This window comes from Opisthocomus hoazin, chromosome 3, assembly GCF_030867145.1.
Source record: "Opisthocomus hoazin isolate bOpiHoa1 chromosome 3, bOpiHoa1.hap1, whole genome shotgun sequence".
Taxonomy (NCBI): Eukaryota; Metazoa; Chordata; class Aves; order Opisthocomiformes; family Opisthocomidae; genus Opisthocomus; species Opisthocomus hoazin.
In genome coordinates this window covers 64,928,377-64,948,096 of record NC_134416.1, presented here as the reverse complement: position 1 = coordinate 64,948,096, position 19,720 = coordinate 64,928,377, and the positions used below count along the sequence as shown (strand labels likewise).

At 37.2% G+C, this 19,720-nt stretch overlaps 1 protein-coding gene across 2 annotated transcripts in view; it reads right to left on the bottom strand.

Annotated features, from left to right (window-relative positions):
* Positions 1-19,720, bottom strand: part of CCDC102B (coiled-coil domain containing 102B) — a 150,454-nt gene that overhangs the window by 114,774 nt on the left and 15,960 nt on the right. For both annotated transcript variants that reach the window (XM_075415284.1, XM_075415283.1), the window contains exons 2-4: positions 17,906-18,526; positions 14,467-14,681; positions 9,602-9,710 (exon numbers count right to left, since the gene is read on the bottom strand). In XM_075415284.1, the coding sequence (XP_075271399.1) occupies positions 9,602-9,710; positions 14,467-14,681; positions 17,906-18,499 (918 nt within the window). In that variant the 5' untranslated portion in view covers positions 18,500-18,526. The remainder of the gene's footprint in view (positions 1-9,601; positions 9,711-14,466; positions 14,682-17,905; positions 18,527-19,720) is intronic.

Sequence of the window (19,720 nt, the reverse complement as noted above, 5' to 3'; positions counted from 1 at the left end):
ATGTTCTGGTACTTGCCATGTTCTGGTACAGTACAGTAAGCCTTCTCTTTATACAACAGCTTATGTTAAAAGGGACAGACTAAAGCAGTATTTAAGCTTATTTTTCTCTCCTGAACTGAAAGTTCATCAGGATTCAAGAAATGCAGGAGCTGACTTTTTTCAAAGAAATTTTGAAGTGTTGTGTTTCTCACATTTCAGATAAATGTGGTATAGAATATTGCCTCCACACAGCTCTTCTTTCAGAGTATGAACCTGAATTATACAGTTTTATTTATTTGATCTAGATAAGAAATTACATAAGATAATTTCCATAGATCAATGAACTGGTGTCAAGTGCCTGTAAAAATAGTTCTACTCTTTTCAGTACAGTTTACATGCCACCTCTTTTGCTTTATCCAAACCATATCTAAAATAACACATTATCTTGGTATTCTGAAGTTAAAAAGGTCCCGTCCCTGAAGAATCTTCTGGAACAGTTTTCAATCACCTGCTACTACACAGTTTAAATCAGGATGTAATGCAAAGTTCATTCTCCTCAGCAGATTTCTCACTGACTTCAGGGTACCATTCATGTTATTGCTCAAAGAAATATGCAGTATTCCAATGATGTAAAAAAGGAGAGGTTTTGAATGTATCCAGACAAAACACTCATTAATTTTTCCTAAGATTTTATCCTTTGTTTGAAAGTGAAAATGCAATGCTTCAGTGCTGAAGCAGTCATTTCAGTGTCAGATAGTTCTCTTTAAGCATGAAGACCAAAGAGGAAAATTCCTATCACACATTAAACAGAAAAAAAGAAATCAGAAAAAAAAAAAAAAAATAAAAGCATGGCTGGTTCTCTTCCTTTTCTATCTCTTATGAAAGTACTACTCTTTTGTTCTGGAAGCAATACAGCTCTCTTGTCTATGCTATAGCTGACTCAAAAAGAAAATTCCATTTCAGCAGTCACAATGAAACAGTAAATCTGACTTTTTATTCCATACACATAAGTTAGCAAGCTAAATTACCTACCCATTCTGAAAGTTGTATGAATATAACTGTTTCCTAAATGGCTGGCATGATGCTACATTAATTCTAACATTAAAAGTTTAGGCACCTTCTTTATTTCATAGAACTTGACAAGATCCTTTAAAACCAAGAAACTTCATTCCAGTTCCTCATGTGTTTTCCCTTCAAAGGCATGCAAAAAGTTACTTAATCCATTTACCATACAGTAAACCTGAAACTCTAGATTAATACACAGCAATGGATTTCACAAGCCTTCATGGCTCTCATAGACTTGTGACTCAACATACGCAGTGATTTCTAAGAATTCTGCTGAGTCCACAATGGAAACTGTCCATAAGTACAAAGGTGTTAGATCCTGGATAAATAAAGTACCACTTTACTCATTTCTTATTGACATTATGACAAGAGCTTGCAAGGTGACAGGATTGTTTCCATGGGAGGAAAAAAAAAATAACTGAGACATAGGAATTTGTTGGTTTGGTATTTTTTTCTAGGAAAATTAAGCCTTTTATATTTTTTTTAGTAGGAAGTCCAAATACTTGCCATGCCTAAGAAAGTGCATTTTGTTTCCAAAGGTAAGAAAGATAATGATCTAAGGCTATATTTCCAATCAAACCTCCCCCCAAATTATATTTTTATCTTTTAAGTGACACATTGCTATCCCTATCTGGATAAGGATAGGCAAAAAGCAAACACATCATGAAGTACAAAATACTGGTATCTTTAATTCCATGTCTTTAACATTTCAGACATTACATTCAATTTTGTATATTCTGCTGGTTGTTGCGTTTCATTCATCAGTGTTTTGTGTTTTTTAAAGAAACTGCTTATTTTAGCCCAAACTGATATCATGTGAATGAAGAACAAGCAAGCCTACTAGCAGAAATTTACTTAATTTACTAGCAGAAAGTTACTTAAGCAAGAAACTAAGTAAATACTAAAATGTAATCCTCAAGGAGAAATTCCAGTTATTTAAATGTATTTAGTAAAGCTTTTTTTGGAGTGATTTTTTTTAAAACTATACACTGCAAAAAATTAATTTCTGATACAGGACCATAGGGTGAGCTGACCATGCTAATACATTATGAAGAAGTAACTTTGTCATCATTTTGGATGTCTCAATCTAAGCTATGAAAATTTTTTTTTGTTAAAATTGCAATGCTAACCTCTAGGACAAAGATTGCTTCATGTATGTAAACACACATACACATATATACAAGTGCACACGCATGCATATTCCTCCCATGCCTACAAAACATATCCTCACCAGGTTATACTTTCTGCTGGTGGCAGACCAACAGACAAAACAAATCTCTAGAAATGATGTAGCTTTAGCTTGGTATTCCTTTCACAGAAAATTAGTATGCACAGATATGTTTCAGTATGCATATATATGTTTCTCCTAAACATATTTCCTCACAGAAATAAGGACGAGTTTTCATCTTTCAGTGTTACAACAGAATGCCCTTATATAAAAAAAAAAACTGGTCTTGATCTGTATTTTTATTGTAAATTTTCATTTCAAACATGCAATGAAGACCCAGGAAATATTGGCAAGTAAAACTCAATACAGTTTAAATTTCTTGCTAGAAGCCAATATGGAGAAAAAAAGTCAATGAAACAATAGATTTTTTTCCCAGCATATTCCAAATTACATTTGTAAGAACATAGGCAATCAAATGGAAGTTGATGTTATGCACCAACACAAATTATGTCAGACAGGAAAAGCGTTCACATTAAGCACATAATTTCTAGAGATAACACTAAAGATGAAATAGTATCTAATTTATGAAAACATGAATAAGGCTCTATGAGAATTCTCGCTTAAGCAACACTCCAGAATACTTTCCTTACTCTCAAACTACCTGTAAGCTATTGTAATTTAGGCAAGAAAAAGAAATGTGTATAACTAAAGTAATTTTTTAAGTACTTCTATCAAACCACCAGTCAGATGTGTGGTAAGATCATTCCATTTCACTCAGTCTGAAAATCACACCAGTCTCTCAAACAAATGAAGGATTGGAACCACTAAGAAACACTCCAAATTCAAGATCTAGTCTAAAAACAATGAGATTTTACCACAGGAAAATTAACTGCACTGAATTTCCACTCAATGAAGTCATTTGAGTTCACAAATAATTCAGAGGTTGTTTTCAGAAAGTTGCCTAAAGATGTTTTAAAACTCAGTCTTGAGGATTCTGATATCAAACTTCATAAAGACTCTAGCCCACCGAAATAGACTACCGGCTATTCTGTAGTGTATAGAATAATAAATTTAATTTTTAGGCCATAATTTTATTGCTATCTTAGCTATGCATATTATACAATATTTCTGTCCTTCTTAGGTGAGAATTAAATGGAGTAATTCACAATAGCTAGTATAGCCATTAAAGCTGCTGGTTTATACATGGTAATTATTATGTTTTCTGCAGGATTCAGGGGACAACCAGAAGGCATTTATGAGTTCAGGGAAAGCGTATGGGTCAGAACAGATGGTCCTACTGCATGTATTTAAATTTCCTGTCAGATCCTCACAGTATCACTATTTCTAATAAATGCATATAGTAAGTGAATGAAAATGGCAGTTAGATGTAAGCAGCTCTGCAACACCTTCACACTATAATGTAATTTCAGACTAAAGATTTCTGGAAAAGGTGCAAATAATGAAGAATCTTTAACAAGAACTAGCTATTAACAACCCGAGTCTCCAAAAACACATTCCATTTTAAACAGCATTTAAATGTCTACAGTGAGAGTAGAAGATTTGATTTGTCCAGAAGCCTCACTAGTCTCAATGGAGTTTCTTCTACCTGAGAAACAACAGGTAGGGTACTGTTCCAGCTGTCTTAAAGAAATTCATGCACCTAAGTAACAATACATACATTGCCATAAGATACAGTGTAAAACATATCTATAAACTGGGAGAACAGAAAGTATTTGTTCTGAAAGATGTTTAAAGATATTTCTTTGGCTTCAGTGCAAAATCAACAGTGCTGGCGACTTATATTCAACTCTGTGCAAAAAAGATGAAGAACAGAAATATATCTGCTTAAGGTACAAAATGCTAGTTTACCCTCTGTTTCTTTTAATTTAAGGTTACTTCTTTTCATGTTGGTGTTCCAATAGGCTTTAAGTAACAATTAGTGTAGTTTTTGCCTCATATCCCACAAACTGGGCTACGAAATTCCCTCATTAATTACCAACACATTTGGCAATACAAAGTAAGGGCACAATCTGTACTTCAGCTAGCAGAAAATTATTTTAAACAACACAGAAGTCACTGCCTATAGTAGCATCTGTAAGTCTACAGTGCACACCAGTGGAATATAGCAGTATATGCATTTTTTCACTGTTTTCAGTGTAATGTAATACTGCTTTGTAAATATTCCATCTTATTTAACTTTAAACCACCAGAAAAACATGTCCTTCGGAAAGGTTAAATACAGATATAAAATGTTGAGGAAGACTTGCAAAGAGTGTAAACAAGAATGTTTTATCACTCATGTTGTAAGATTAGATGAGCTTTCTGAAACTTAAAAATTTAACAGTCTTCCTAACTATAATCCTATGAAAACAAACATCAGGGCAACATACCAAGGATTCGCTCTGTTTTACGAAAAGTCCAAAGACCTAGATAATCAGACTCTTTTTATGTCTTTCAAACCGTAAGATTAGTTACTTGATCTGTAGACTAGGCTGTATCTGACAAAATTATATAGCCTATTTCCACATATGGTGACGGACATTCAACTAGCAACATTATTGACGCCAACATTTTCATGTTCTCCAAAGAACTTAAAGAGTTTTTCCTACAAAGATTACTTTAAAGCCAAATATAGCTAATGTCAACAATCTTTATTTATTCAGCGGTTTTACAGACTTGTTCTTTTCGTGGATTCTCATGCAAACACAACAATAATGCACATGTAATTTTATACTGAATAATTGCTTCACCCTTTTTAAAAATAAGGAAATGTTTTACCGTTGTTAATAGGTTCTTTATAATACACGTGAAAACCAAAGCATAGGAAATATTACTTCATTTACTATCCCACTAAGAACCACAAGCTCTTCCTAGCAGTAGAACTGAAGCTTATTAACTAGACAGTACATACAAAATGCTTTTGACAGCTAAGAAATCTAAACACATAAATCTTAGTTTAAGCTGTGATCTTATGGAATAAATATTGTGTAACAAACTCATAAAGAGGTCTGTTCAAAAGCCCCAAATGTATCTAACGATGTTTGATACTGACAGCATTGTTAGGCCACCAGTTCACGATAATTTGTAAGATAGGTTCCAGACAGTACAATACATTTTTCCTGCCATAAACACAAAATGCAATGAAAGGACACTCCACTTCCATTTTTATTTTCTCCCTGAGAAAATATCTGGCAGACATAAACTCTAAATTCACTAGCTCTCTAAATAAAACAAAATCACAAATTTCACTATCCCATCAGCCAAGGTAAAATATAAGGCCTAATCTGTAGTGAGGAGGTAATCTTTAAGAAGAACTGTCAATTAGGACTTGGTTTGAAACTGTTGTAATGCAAGGGTAGTTGAAATTAAAGAAAGGCTAGAGAAAACCAAATGATTGAGGACTTCTCAGTGTCTTTAGAGAAAAAGACAAAATCGTGTGCAGTAAAAAGAGATGACATTTGACTGCTTGCAAATAAACAGTGCTGTCAAATATCAATCAAGAGCTGAACAATAAGTTTCTTAGTGTTAATGTTCACTTCTTAATTTACTGTTTAGTGGGAAAGCAAATTTTTTGTAACAGAAAAAGAAATAATCAATTTCCACACTAAATGCAACTTCCTGTTGTATCTCTTAAAACAGTTTAATTTATGACCCCAGACAGGACAAGTTTAATGGTAGTGTCATTCATAGCTAATTATAATGCTCATAATTACCACAAACATAAATTGCCACTTTTTTTAATTAACACATTGAAAATTTATTTACCATAACAAGGTTGATGTAGAATGCATCATTTTTTGAAAAGATGGTTATCAAGACCACCCAGGCTTTCCATATTTATTTTTTTCAAAGTAATCAGTTACTGGGAGCACTAATACTCAAATCTTGGCAGCTGTGAAGCTTCTGGCATTACGCAAGATCTATCAAATTTCCAAAAAGGCTATTAGAACTAACCACTTTTAAGAATGGTTTAACTTGCTGTGGCACTGTCACTTGCAAACCAAGCATTTTTTTCCACACTCTCAGTGAGATTGTCAGATGATCTAACAATGGAAATAGCAGCTTAATTTACATGTGACTGAAACCAAACACTCTTGTTCCAGGACATGAGAATAATTCAGATGTAATGATTAATCGGTTATTAATCTAGAATTTCCTTTGTGATTTAGTATTGGAGGTGCATACGAATCAGATTCCATGCTTAGACTTAGTAATTTAAAAACCATATGTATAAGTCTTATAAATCTCAGAGGACAAAGAGAATGCTCAAAATATTACCTTCTGTTAGCAATTCAAGCAATTTAGCACGTTCCCAAGAAAAAAACAGCAACACATATATGTATATACATGCACATATATAAAACTTGGAATCTACCAATCTCCAGTCTCTTCTCAGCAAGTTTTTACTTGATGTGGTTCTATTCCTGCTGACAGTGCCATAATACATAAAGACTACATTTCTTAAGCAAAACAATTAACTAAATCTAGCCTTCCTCTGCTGTGCAGAAGTATGACAAGCTAAAACTCTACTTAATGAGCAAGCAGAAAATAAAGAACTAAAATGTGAAGGAACTCAAATATGAGAGATAGCTGTTAATTTGTTGCTGTGGATGTTCATCTATGAAGAAAATTCCATTTGCATATCCACCCCCTTGTAACTAGAGCCTGGAATTTAGCAGACTGCTTGCAATCTTTTCCAAAACATGAAAGGAGATGTTAAATTTACAAGAGATTTTAAATTCTGTATCTATATTTAATTATATACATAGACATTTTGAGTTTTGTTGGATCTAAGAGTTCCTCAACCCATTGTTCTGAAAGCTAAATCCTGAAAGCTGAAACACAAATATTTCTTAGCATTCTACTTGTGAACTTGGATTGAAATGAACACTTCTTTCCTAACACCATTCCTACATAACCAGCCCATGTTCTTAAATTACTCCTTGGTAGGCTTATATCCTTTATAAAGGTATATTGTTTTCTGGCATCAGAACTCCACCAAGAGTTCCCTGCTAAGCTAAATCAATCTCCTGATGCATCTGCCTGTTCCCCTGAGTATTAGGACAGGCCTTTGTTGCACTGGGAAGATGCTGTACTTCAAGACCTGACAGCTTTGGTGAATTCCATTGTTTACCAGAGCTGCCTGCCATGGGATCCTACCCAACAGTTCCCTAACTAAGCCAAGGTCCTGCTTCTTTAAGTTCAGGGTCTGTACTCTGTACTTGCATTCCTGACTTCCTTCAGGATGACAAACACCACTACTGCAAAGTTACTACAGACAAGGACTTTATTCATCATCACATCCTCAACTGATTTCGTTCATATTAGTCAACAGCAGATCTAGCTATGCATCACCATGGTTGGTCCATTTAATAGCCACAGAATAAATTGTTCCTGAAACACTTCAGAAATCTCTTTGATTTCAGCAGCCATTTTGCCTTTCTAGCAGCTAGGCAGTCAGTCCCCCATGAGAACCAGAGTCTACAACTCCGAGATTTGAGTTCTTTAAAGACTTTATTTACTTCCTCATTGGGTGGTCTGTAATAAACTTCCACCACAATGTCATCCTTCCTGGCCTCTCCTCTGATCCTGAGCTACAGGTTCTTAGTCAGACTACCACCTATCCCTCAGGACAGCTCAAAAGGTCTGAACTGCTTTTAGAACTGAGGGCAACTTCTATTCCCTTAGCCCCTCCTTCCTAGTCTTTCCTGAAATCCTTCATAGCACAGTATCTTGATTGCTCCAACAATGTTGTAGTTCTGTAACCACACATGGCTCTCATTCTTCCTGCTTATTTCCAAGGGTGTGTGCATTTCTATACCAACACTTGAGGCAGGTGTCCCTTCACATTGTTTTGTCATTCATGATGTCTTTCTTGCTCCTATCAACCTGCACCCTCAGCTTTCCATCCCTGACCACCACTTCTTCACTTTACTGTGGGCTGTAATCTCCCACCCCCATCACTCCTGTTTCAATGCTTTACTTACTAGGTTGGCCAGCTTGTTGGATCAAGGAGGCAACACTTGGGCCCTGATGACATCAGCCTCAGAGTTGTGTGATCATTCCGAATCTGCCTCCAGCAGTATTGCTGGTGGCCATCTGGGTGAACAGCAGGGAACAATAGTCTAAGGATTGGACAGGCCTTGGCAATCTCTCTGCAACATTCTGGATCCAAGCCCACAGCAAGCCCCGTAACACTCAAAAAGGCAAGTGGGAGACACAGGGGGTTCTGTTCTGCAAGAGGGAGTCTCCTACTACTGCCACTTGCTGCTTCCTCCTGAATGCATGGTTCAGGTTAAACTATGGGTCTTTATTTACCTCACAAATGATCACAGTCTCTGGCTGCCGTTCCTGAGTGGTTCAGACCCTCTTACCTCCGGAGTCCCTGTGAATATCCTGTTAATCTCCTCTTTGCTTCTCTAAGCCTGCCCAGCCCGCTCACTTCCTCCTGCAGCTCAAAAGGGGCAACACATTTCCTCAATCAGTGTATACCTCCTGTAGGCATGGACACCCCTTTTCCCTGCCCCAGCTTCAAGGGCAGGTATCAGGCACTGCCTGCAACCTGAGGCCTGGGGACCTGCATCCTCCCTCAGCATCTCTGAGCCGAGGTTTCTACTGTGCCAGCAGCAGCAGCCCCAGCCGGTGCTGGGGACCATGCCCCAGAGCATGCCACTACTGTTGCTGCTGTGTCTCAGGCTGCCATCAGCATGTTTCCAGTTCCACATGCAAACTGCTAGACAAGCCATCGTTACCCACAGACATAACCTGTGCACCGCACCTGGCAGTTACACAGCTCTCCCTCAGTGCCACCCAAACGGGCATTCAGCTTTCCCTAACCAGGAGTCACCTCTCTTGGCCACAGTCAAGATCTTGGGATGCCCCCACCACCTCTGAGGATGCTGCCCCCTCCTTGCCCAGCTACCACCCCCACCATGCCCACTTGGTAGCCCAGGGGCAACATTCTCAAGGTGATGGGGCTTCCCCACACACCCCCTAGCCGCACATGGACCCCTTCTGTCCAAACACAAACCCAGCTGGATCCCAACCATGGCTCACCATACATAAGGGCCACTACCCTCAACACACACGGGGATGGGGCATCAGCACCTGCCTCCACTGGTCAGTTCCTTCCTGCAAGACTACGGAGCCACCCTCGCAGCTCACCAGCACTGGTGCCACTATGGCAGTACGTGGTGCCCGCACTGGGGCTGGGCTTCTCCGCACACCCTTGGCAGGTCCCTCCCCGCCAGGCTGCAGGGATAAATAGTTGATAAATGGCTGATTTATCACTTTCATAAACCCTACATACAATTTTAGTTACAACACAAAAAATCAGAAATCTCAATTTTGTTTCTTACTCCATGTGATAATGAAGTACTGCTAACATACCTGTTCCAGGCTTTTCAACTTGGTTTGTCTCAGTTCTTCGTATTTCCATTTCCAATGAAATAATTCATTTTCTATCTTTTCCATTTCTTTTTCCAGAAATACATTCATTCTGAAAAAGTATTTTAAAAGTCAGCTTTACATCTCTTTGAAGTTGACAACAAATTACTTTGAATTCTATTTTCATAGCTTGAGTTGTATTTTGCTGCTTTGTCAACCATATATCTGGTTTTTATTAAAAACCTATATTGTCATCATGTAATTATTCCAAGAGATTTACCAAAAATATTAGGTAAAGAGAGCAAAGAAATCCAGTAATATAGAAATAAGATTTTAAATGAAATAAAATTTTCAGTTAAACTGAAGAAAATACAGAAATGAACTTCAGTTAGTGATTGAGGTCACCTAATACATGGTGAGTTAGTGAAGATCCTCAGAGAAAAGTACTGTATCATTTTTATTTGGGTACAGACAGAAGATTATTTCAAACACAGATATATGGGGAAAATATACAGTATGTAGACAGTACTGAAATCAAAGATGATCTACTTTAAATGTTAAAAACATTACTAATAGATGTATATTTCATGTTTCAAAAAGTAATTGCTTTTGAAAGAAAATGCTAGAACAATTTTAGGAAAATGGATTATGTAGCTCAGAGGTACTAGACCCTCATTAAACATTTGCCTCTGGAATGTTATTTGAGCATAAATTCCATTACTACATTCAGGAAAAATATTTAGGATACACAATTCACAAAAAGTGAACAATGATTCCTTGGAGAAAGGTACTGTATTACTGAAACAATGAACTTTGATATTTACTTTTACCCTTCTTCTAACCAATTAAAATGTTTTCAGCCATTCAGGAAATAATGAAAGAAATATGAAGCAGCAGAGGCACTACAGGTGTTCTTGTCTTTGAGACCAATTAAAAGCTCATTTATGTGTTCACAGGAAAGACAATTAGCCAAGCTCCAAAAACAAGAACAAAATTATCATAATTTCATTTTATGAAATTCCTCCATTATTTCATTTTATGTTTGTGTAATGCGCATGCATCATTTTGAAATTTTGTGACAAAATAGAATTTGGAACATAATTAAAAGTGAAAGAAAAAAATTCTTAATTACAGATAAAAGCTTTCAAATTATATTTCTAACATTTCTGTGAAATGGAATCACAGTTTAAAATTCTGGAATATTCCATTGGCTATGGATCAATATAGAACCAGCAGATCAATACCTGGCTCCAAGCCTGGTGTCACTGGTAGAATTCTGGGTTTTTATGATCATGAGTTGGTCTACACGACACCAGGCCTGCTGGCGATGGACAGGATACTCCTGTCTCAAACAGGAAAAAGGATCTTTGCACAGGAGTGAGTGGGGCTCACTGAAACAGCTTTAAACGAGATTTAAAAGGGAAAGGGGATAAAATCAGGCTCAATAGAGATAAGCCTGGGTGTGGCACGCCCACGTCTGAGGGGTGGTGTGCTAGCGAGGTCCTTCAGTTTGCCATCTCAGTGGAAGCAGTGGATGGATATCCATGCGCAGCAAAGACTCAAGGGTTATTGATGTGTTAGAAATCATGGCAGTGATCAGATGATCCTGACTACATGAAGTTAACTATTTAAGTAAAGAAAACAGAGTGGAAGAAAAAATATAGCAGAGATCTGTGAAGCAGCTTACTACTACTTCAACAAAAGATCAATATCAGAACATTTTTAATGGATCTTGTACCATTAACCATAACTCCTTATTATCTAATTAAATCACAGAATTACACAGAATAACTGAGGTTGGAAGGAACCTCTGGAAGTCGTCGGGTCTAAGCCCCCTGCTCGAGCAGGATCACCTAGACCCAGTTGCTCAGGACCATGTCCAGATGGCTTTTGAATGTCTCCAAGGATGCAGACTCAGCAACCTCTCTGGGCAACCTGTGCCAGTGTTCGATCATCCTCATAGGAAAAAAAAGTGTTTCTTGATGCTCAGAGTCTTCTGTGTCCACTGCCTAAGTCTACCCATCCAGCCCTAAGCAATTCCTCTTTGATATCATCAGTTACCAGTGTAGATGTTGGGCTTCTGGTTTTAGACCAAAGAAACACTTTTAAGTTCAAAACGGAACAAATTAAAATGTCGAAACCAGAAGACATGTAGATAAGAACACTGATCCAAAGATGACTAAAGATAGCTGTTTTAGACAAATGATTCTTCAAAGTGCTGGAAAAGTCATAGTGTTTTTAATTCCCTTTCATGTCAACGGGACCTCAAATTTGTATTCAATATGAGCCATGTGACTAGCAGAGGACTTTGGTGTGTGATTTTACATTGTAAACCCAACCCTGAAGTTCTTTGACAGACAAAACAATAATTTTAAGCTCTTTTTTTTTTTTAATACTTTGCAAAGTCTGATCTGTGGCTTAAGGGTATATTGGCATTACTGAAAATACCTCTAAACAGAATGCAAGAAGCATAGGTCCTCTTGGGGTGAAGAAGCAAAACATCTTATGGAGAGATTAGTCAGGTAACTACAGGCAAGTCCAAACACTGGATCTGCACGATCTAACTTGACTCTGGAAAGAATGTGTCCACAGTTCAGAAGTACTGCACATAAACCAGAAAACTCTGCTAAGAAGTCCTGTGCTGTATGAGTAAGATCATACTGACTGCCTAGGTAACCTTTGGCCTTGGGGTTCAAGCTGTCTGTGAGCCAAGCTTGCTTCTGATGCAACACAGCTGTGTGTCCTTGGCTCAAGTTTACTGAGAAAATTGCTAAGTTGTGAGGAAGAAGCTGTGAGAAAGTACTTAAGCTAGATCCACACAAGATAAGTAAAAATGCAAAAGGCAGGGGTGAGATTGTTGAGATAGTCATTATTAGCAGCTCCAGAATCCAGAAGCAAAAATACTGACATAAACAAGTATAAAACCCTAAGAGGAAAACCTGGAAATCTGAAGATGGCAACTCAGCAGAATTCCATTCCAAGCCCATTCCAGTAAATAGTGCAGACCAACCCTTTCTGAGCTGGCAGATGATAGCCTGTCCAACAGACACTTACAGGGTGTCTCAAGAGACTGGCGACTATGTTAATACTCAGATTATTCCTAGCTATTTATTGTGTGCAATGCCAAAAATAATTGCTTCATACTTTTGAGTTGCATACATTCCGCTTACAGAACATCTTCGCACATGGGAAATGTTGCCCAAAGTGACCTAGAGAGGGAGTTGTTGCACTAAACCCCGCTGTTAAGTGGAAATCACCACGCTGTGAGCATTTGCTGCCTGAGGCTGGCACCGCTACATTTTGCACAGTATAGACGTGCCCCAGTTCTTAACCATGTGCCAGTAAATTTATTACCGTATACCATAGTCAGTATATATCTAGGGATAAATGGCAAAATCTGTGTCTCTGAAGTATGGTAACAATTTGGCTAGAGAAGCACATGAACAGACCAAACAAAATCAGGAGCTAGAACTAGGGTTTATTAAATACTTTTCTGAGAAGTGATTAAAAAATAAGAGTTGAAAAATTATCCCCTTTCTAAAAGGAAAGTTTTATATATGCATTAGGTATACCGCGAATGCTGTTGAAAAATTAAGTACCTAGGACCCGATATAGTTCAACCAGAAGACAATGGATATGTGAGGAATCAGTCTCTTAACCCACATGAAATACCTTGACAAACTGGAGAATCTGGGCATTCTGGGATTTTTGCTTCCACAAAACACTAAATTTTTTTTAATGAGATAAAACATACTTCTGTTCATCTGCTGCAATAAGATTCAAATAAAGAACTATTTTGTGTTTTCTACAGCTATCTAATTCATAGAACACAGTAAATACTAGCTAATACTTTAAAGGATCCTCTCTTTTTTTAACTCAGACTTGTATTATCCACAGGAAAATAGTGAAAAAACCTGATAGGAAATAAATTCTTTACCATAGCTTACCATTACAGACTCTCTGAACAGAAACTGTTGGATGTATTTGCAACAGAGGGGGCATTTTCTATTTAACTTTAGCTGTTTTTGAAGTTACAGTCATATAGTGCCTGAAGTCTCCTACAACCTCTATCATACATCACATACTGCATGTTTCCTTGGAAAGTCTTTTTGGTGTAATGTAATCTTGCTCAATACTGACCATCTATACAAAACATCAAGGAATTCCTATCAGTGCACTCACCTGCTAGCATATAGTATGTAATCGGCATATGAATTCTTTTAGGCCACAAAAATGCACATTTACTATTTATGTGAGGTAAATTTGATATGACATAATAAGCATACAATAAGTGTGTTATTCTCTCTGTTATCTGCTTTTGATGTAGACCTTACTACAGGTGCAGAGGTCAAGATTAAAAGCATTTTGCAGCTGTACTCATGTGCTTTTAACTAAAAAATGGACTTAGTCATCTCCAGTTAGACTTTTTCAAAGTCTTCTGGTAAAGTACATGAAATTTGTTTGTTATGCACAAAGAACCCCAATAACTGAGCATAACATACATTAGATACCACTGCATTGATTTGCAAAATGCTAGTATGCATAATTTTTAAATTACCTGTACGTTCTTAACAGTTCTGTATGGAGCACTTCTTATTTAAATGACAAACAAGCCAAGGAAAACAATAAACACACTATTGTGAAATGTTTACAAAACAATTATTTACATAATATTAAGCAAAAAAATACTTATGCTTAAGTTTCTTTCTAAATTCCTATAAAATCCTTGTAAGTAGCAATTAATAAAGCTTAGAAATGAGAACATATGAACTATAAATGCAATTATCACCATATCTGTTCTGGAAAGTGTTTTAAAAACCCTTATTTTTAACAGAGATTTCCTCTAGTAGGCTATATTTTGCACTTACTCTCTTTCCTGCTGTAAGACTTTCTGCATCTCAGCCAAATGCAAACGTAAGATGGAAACATGTATTGAATCATTCTGTGTTGTCTTAACTGTATTGTCCACACTTTTTTTAGGTTCCTCCAAAGAGAGGCTGGGAACTCCATTGGGAAAGGAATCAGGTGGCGTTGGAGTGATTTTTTTATTGTGATTGCTTTGGTCTTTGATTACCTCTGCATCCTGAGAAAACAGAAAAATATGACATCCAAGAAAAATATAAATGAACGCAAGAGTCTAACATAACTTCTGCAGGGCCTACCAAGGCTCTTCTAGACATTTAAGTCACATAGGAGAAAAAGGGAATAAGTAACATCTTGTACAGTTGCACTGTATATGGATAGAATGTGCAAAAAGAGTCATTATAGTTGGATCACTGTCATTTTGTAAAATCTCACACCTTCTGTTTTGACAGTGATGAGTGGAGTCCCTCAGGGGTCCGTACTGGGACCGGTGCTGTTCAATATATTCATCAATGACGTGGACAGCAACATCGAGTGTACCCTCAGCAAGTCTGCAGATGACACCAAGCTGAGTGGTACGGTCGAGACATCATAAGGACAGGATGCCATCCAGAGGGACCTGGAGAAGCTGGAGAGGTGGGCCTGTGTGAACATCATGATGTTCAACACGGCCAAGTGCAAGGTCCTACACCTGGGTCGGGGTAATCCCCGCTATCAATACAGGCTGGGGGATGAAAGGATCGAGAGTAGCTCTGCTGAGAGGGACTTGGGGGTACTGACAGACGAAAGGCTGGACATGAGCCGGCAATGTGCACTGGCAGCCCAGAGGGCCAACCGTGTCCTGGGCTGCATCAGGAGAAGCGTGGCCAGCAGGTCGAGAGAGGTGATTCTGCCCCTCTACTCTGCTCTGGTGAGACCTCACCTGGAGTACTGCATTCAGCTCTGGAGCCCTCAGCACAAGAAGGACATGGAACTGTTGGAGCGGGTCCAAAGGAGGGCTACAAAAATGATCCGAGGGCTGGAGCACCTCTCCTATGAGGACAGGCTGAGAGAGTTGGGCTTGTTCAGCCTGGAGAAGAGAAGGCTGCGGGGAGACCTGATTGCAGCCTTTCAGTACTTAAAGGGAGCCTATAGGAAAGATGGGGACAATCTTTTAAGTAGAGACAGCAGTGACAGGACAAGGGGTAATGGTTTTAAACTAAAACAGGGTAGGTTTAGGTTGGATATAAGGAAGAAATTCTTTACAATGAGGGTGGTGAAACACTGGAACGGGTTGCCCAGAGAGGTAGTGGAGGCCCCATCCCTGGAAACATTCAAGACCAGGTTGGACAGGGCTCTGAGCAACCTGATCTAGTTAGTGGTGTCCCTGCTCGCTGCTGGGGGGTTGGACTAGATGACCTCTAGGGGTCCCTTCCAACCCTAAACTTTCTATGATTCTATGATTCTATTGCAAGCTTCTTATCAAAAATATTTCTAATGTGTCTTTACTAAAGAAATAGATTTAAATTGTCATTCATTGGCTATAACTATGGTGAAGACAGAAGCCTGCAACTAACAAAACCAGGAATACGATTTATGTGTACAAATAATATATTGAGAAACTCTACATTCAGAACTCTTAAACTTCTAATATAAATCATGTTGAAGTAGGTGATGGACTTAAACAAGTTATGTATAAGGACCAAAGTTATCTGCATATAATACCAATTTGGATCCCATTCAGAAACTAAAAGCACTATAATATCTATTTTGAAGATACATGTTTTGCATACAAAACATTAGCAAAACTAATAAAAATTTGAAGAAATCATTAACAAATAAAATACTTTTATTAGGAAAATTGAACATCTCTTATAAACAATAATTTCCTTTAATAAAGTATTTAAATTTTATCACCTCTGATGAATTTTGTTTAAAAGTGAATCTCATTCTAGCAGGTTACCAACAGCCACTCTTCCTTTGAGTTTTTAAAAGAATGCCTGAAATCTACATCAGAAAATACTAGAAGATGCTGAAAAGACAAGACTGTTTTTCATTCCTATATAAAGTTTCTGTTTTCAAGTAGTGCATTATTTTATACTAAGGAATCACAGATCACAGAATCACAGAATGTTAGGGGTTGGAAGGGACCTCTGTGGGTCATCTAGTCCAACCCTCCTGCTAAAGCAGGGTCACCTACAGCAGGCTGCACAGGACCTTGTCCAGGCGGGTCTTGAATATCTCCAGAGAAGGAGACTCCACAACCTCCCTGAGCAGCCTGTTCCAGTGCTCCATCACCCTCAGAGGGAAGAAGCTCTTCCTCATGTTCAGATGGAACTTCCTGTGCTTCAGTTTGTGCCCATTGCCCCTTGTCCTGTCGCTGGGCACTACTGAAAAGAACTTGGCCCCATCTTCCTGACACCCACCCTTCAGATATTTGTAATTATAAAGAGTATAAAGATATTTGTAAGTATAAAGTATACATTTGTAAGGAGAAAGAGAAAATCTTAAAATATATTTTGTGTCATTTCCTTCCTATGGCCCATTTGACTGCCCAAAAATATGAAAGGCACACATTTTTTTCACAAATTTATTCTTACTACTAACATTATGATATGTTTTTTTCAGAATTCACAGGAATATAATGTAATTTATGTGCATTACAGAGTGAGTGAATAGTCTGAATGCAATACATTCAGGCCTAAGATCCTGAGAAATCTCATCGAACTGAAGTAAAAAATTTCCTATATCCTGCAATATAGAACAAAAATTTTTGTCCAATGTAGGAAAAAATTTCCCACATCTATAATGACTGCTGTCTATCAGACAAATAACAAGTATAGTTTTTACATGGTGCTGTCTATGAAGACTATATAATGCATGACAAGGCACAGAATTAAAAATGGTAATATATGAGCAAATAGTTCCATTTTGATAAATATAGGCAGCTCTTTTTCATAGAACTAGCAGCTGTATTAAACCATGCCCATACCTGATTGTTTACTTCTGCTGAACAACTTAATTGTTCTCCTTGCCAAATAAAAAAATTGCCAATTTGTAGAAGAATTTGCTTCAACTCTTCCTTCATTTCAGAGGTTGCATTAAGGGAGAAGTAAATTATTTTATTTCAGAAGCCAGGAACTGACTTTTCTTTTTTGGAGGCAAAAAAAAAAAAGTATACAAACATGGAGAATTCAGAGAACAGAGGTAATCCTTTACCTTAAAACATGAGAGAGGTTAGAACAATACTCTAAGTTACTGGATATAACTGTTACTTAAACATTTAGCCATAGTTAAAAGGTATGAATTGCTTCCCATAGCAATATTAGATAGGTGAAAAAAGTGCTTTTACTATTGAATGGATCAGGTAGTATTTTGGTCAAAATCCTTGAAAAATCCCTTTTATAGATACACATCCATAATCTCCCACTTCATCATGAGCTAAAAAAATTCCCTATTCGTTACCTTCTTTGTGCCATCTGCCCCAGGAATCTTGTTGCTTTTGCTCAGTTCTTTCACAGGTTCTTGTTCCAGAAATGTTAACTGGTTTAGGTCTTTCTTAATATAAGACAGTTCTGAGCAACTTAATTCTGTTTTCCAAGCAGTTACATTTTCTAGTTTTTCCTTCTCACTTACTAAATCTTGATTTATCTTTTTAAGCATACTCAGTTCTTTTACGACACTGTCTAAATGGATTCTCAGTTGCCTTGCTTCCTCTTTGGCTTTATTTCTTTCTGCTCTAACTTTGCTCCATTTCTCCCTCCAGTTAGCAGTACAATCTGACCACCAGCACATGGTCTTCTCCATTTGGGCAGCTCTGGCTTTGACTTCTTCCAGTTCCCGAATTCTCACTGCTTCAGAAATTTCCCAATCACTGCTATAATTCGTATGCATATATGGGTAATGAGATGAATATGGGTAGAAACTTTGAGATGGCAGATTTGAGTTACACAGATGGCCACCTCGTTGGCAACCACTAGCTAATTCATAAGGTTGTCTTTGTTGGGTCCCAAAAACCCGTGTCTCTTCCATTAGTTCCTGAATGGAGCCCAAATCCATGTTTTGATTCACAATCTAATTTCACTCCTAAAAAAGACAGAGAAATATAATAATTTAGCATACCTCAAATAAATTATATAAATTACCTTAAATAGTAGCTTATTTTACTGCTATAAAAATAAGAGAATCTTAATAATACTGTTGATATTTTAGAAGTGGGCTTCATCAACAAGAAATTGTTATTAAAATATATTTCATGTAATATTTTTTGAGTCCAGCATAAACAGATATACCTGTTACTTGAATAGGTAGCAAAGGAAATGTCATTAAATAATTATAGTGATCTCGAAAATTTTTGAGTTTAGAGAAACCAGGCAAGAGCTTTCTTCCACCAAGACAAGATTAAAATCAAACACTATATAATTTAAATATTTTGTAAGAGGAAACTATTTATTGAGAACCATAATCACAGATTCACTTGCCTTCTTTCCCAAACTGTGGAACTTCATACTAGGCAAAATTGATCCTATAATTCGCCTACATAAGCAAAAAAAAAACAACAAAAAAAAACCAACAGAAAAAAACAACTGAGTTTTGGATATTCTTGGTTTCATGAGAAAAATCAAGCATTTTTAAAGGGGGCTTAGTATTGCTGTCTGCATTCCAGAAGCTGTCCAGGAAGTATATTCTTATAATATTCTTGAAAGGGTAGCACTATCCTACTGTATTTTATAGCCTACCTCATGATGATGTGACTTATGCTAGTAAATCTTGTTTCATTCCTTTTCATTATTTATCTGCTATTACTCACTCAGCCCAGAGGAAAGCTAACGTCTCAGAAACTGCTTTTCCATCTCAATGCTGAGAAAATGTTGATGTGGACAGTCAATACAGACTAGTGACTTGTACCGTATTGCCTTTTCCTCTTTTGTATCTTAAAAAAAAAACAACCCACAACTAAAAATCTTGCTATATGAGTAGAAGACTAAAAAGTTTAAAGGAAAAAAGTTGCTCTTATATTCCAACTTCCGTCTGTAAAAAAAATCATGTTTATATGTCGCAGCAATTAGTGTTAACACCTGTAGTTAAAATGTAGAAGGCCAATGCAATAAACAAAATTCTGAGGAGTAGACAGTGTTGGCACTACGATTCAGTTGTATTTCATTTCAGCTGAAGAGAATGTTTTGCAGATTTTAGTTCCACTTTCCCAGCTGTTTTCAACTTTTCACTGCTTTCCAGGACATTTATTGCCCATTTGTTAGAAGCTTCTGGAGAACTGTT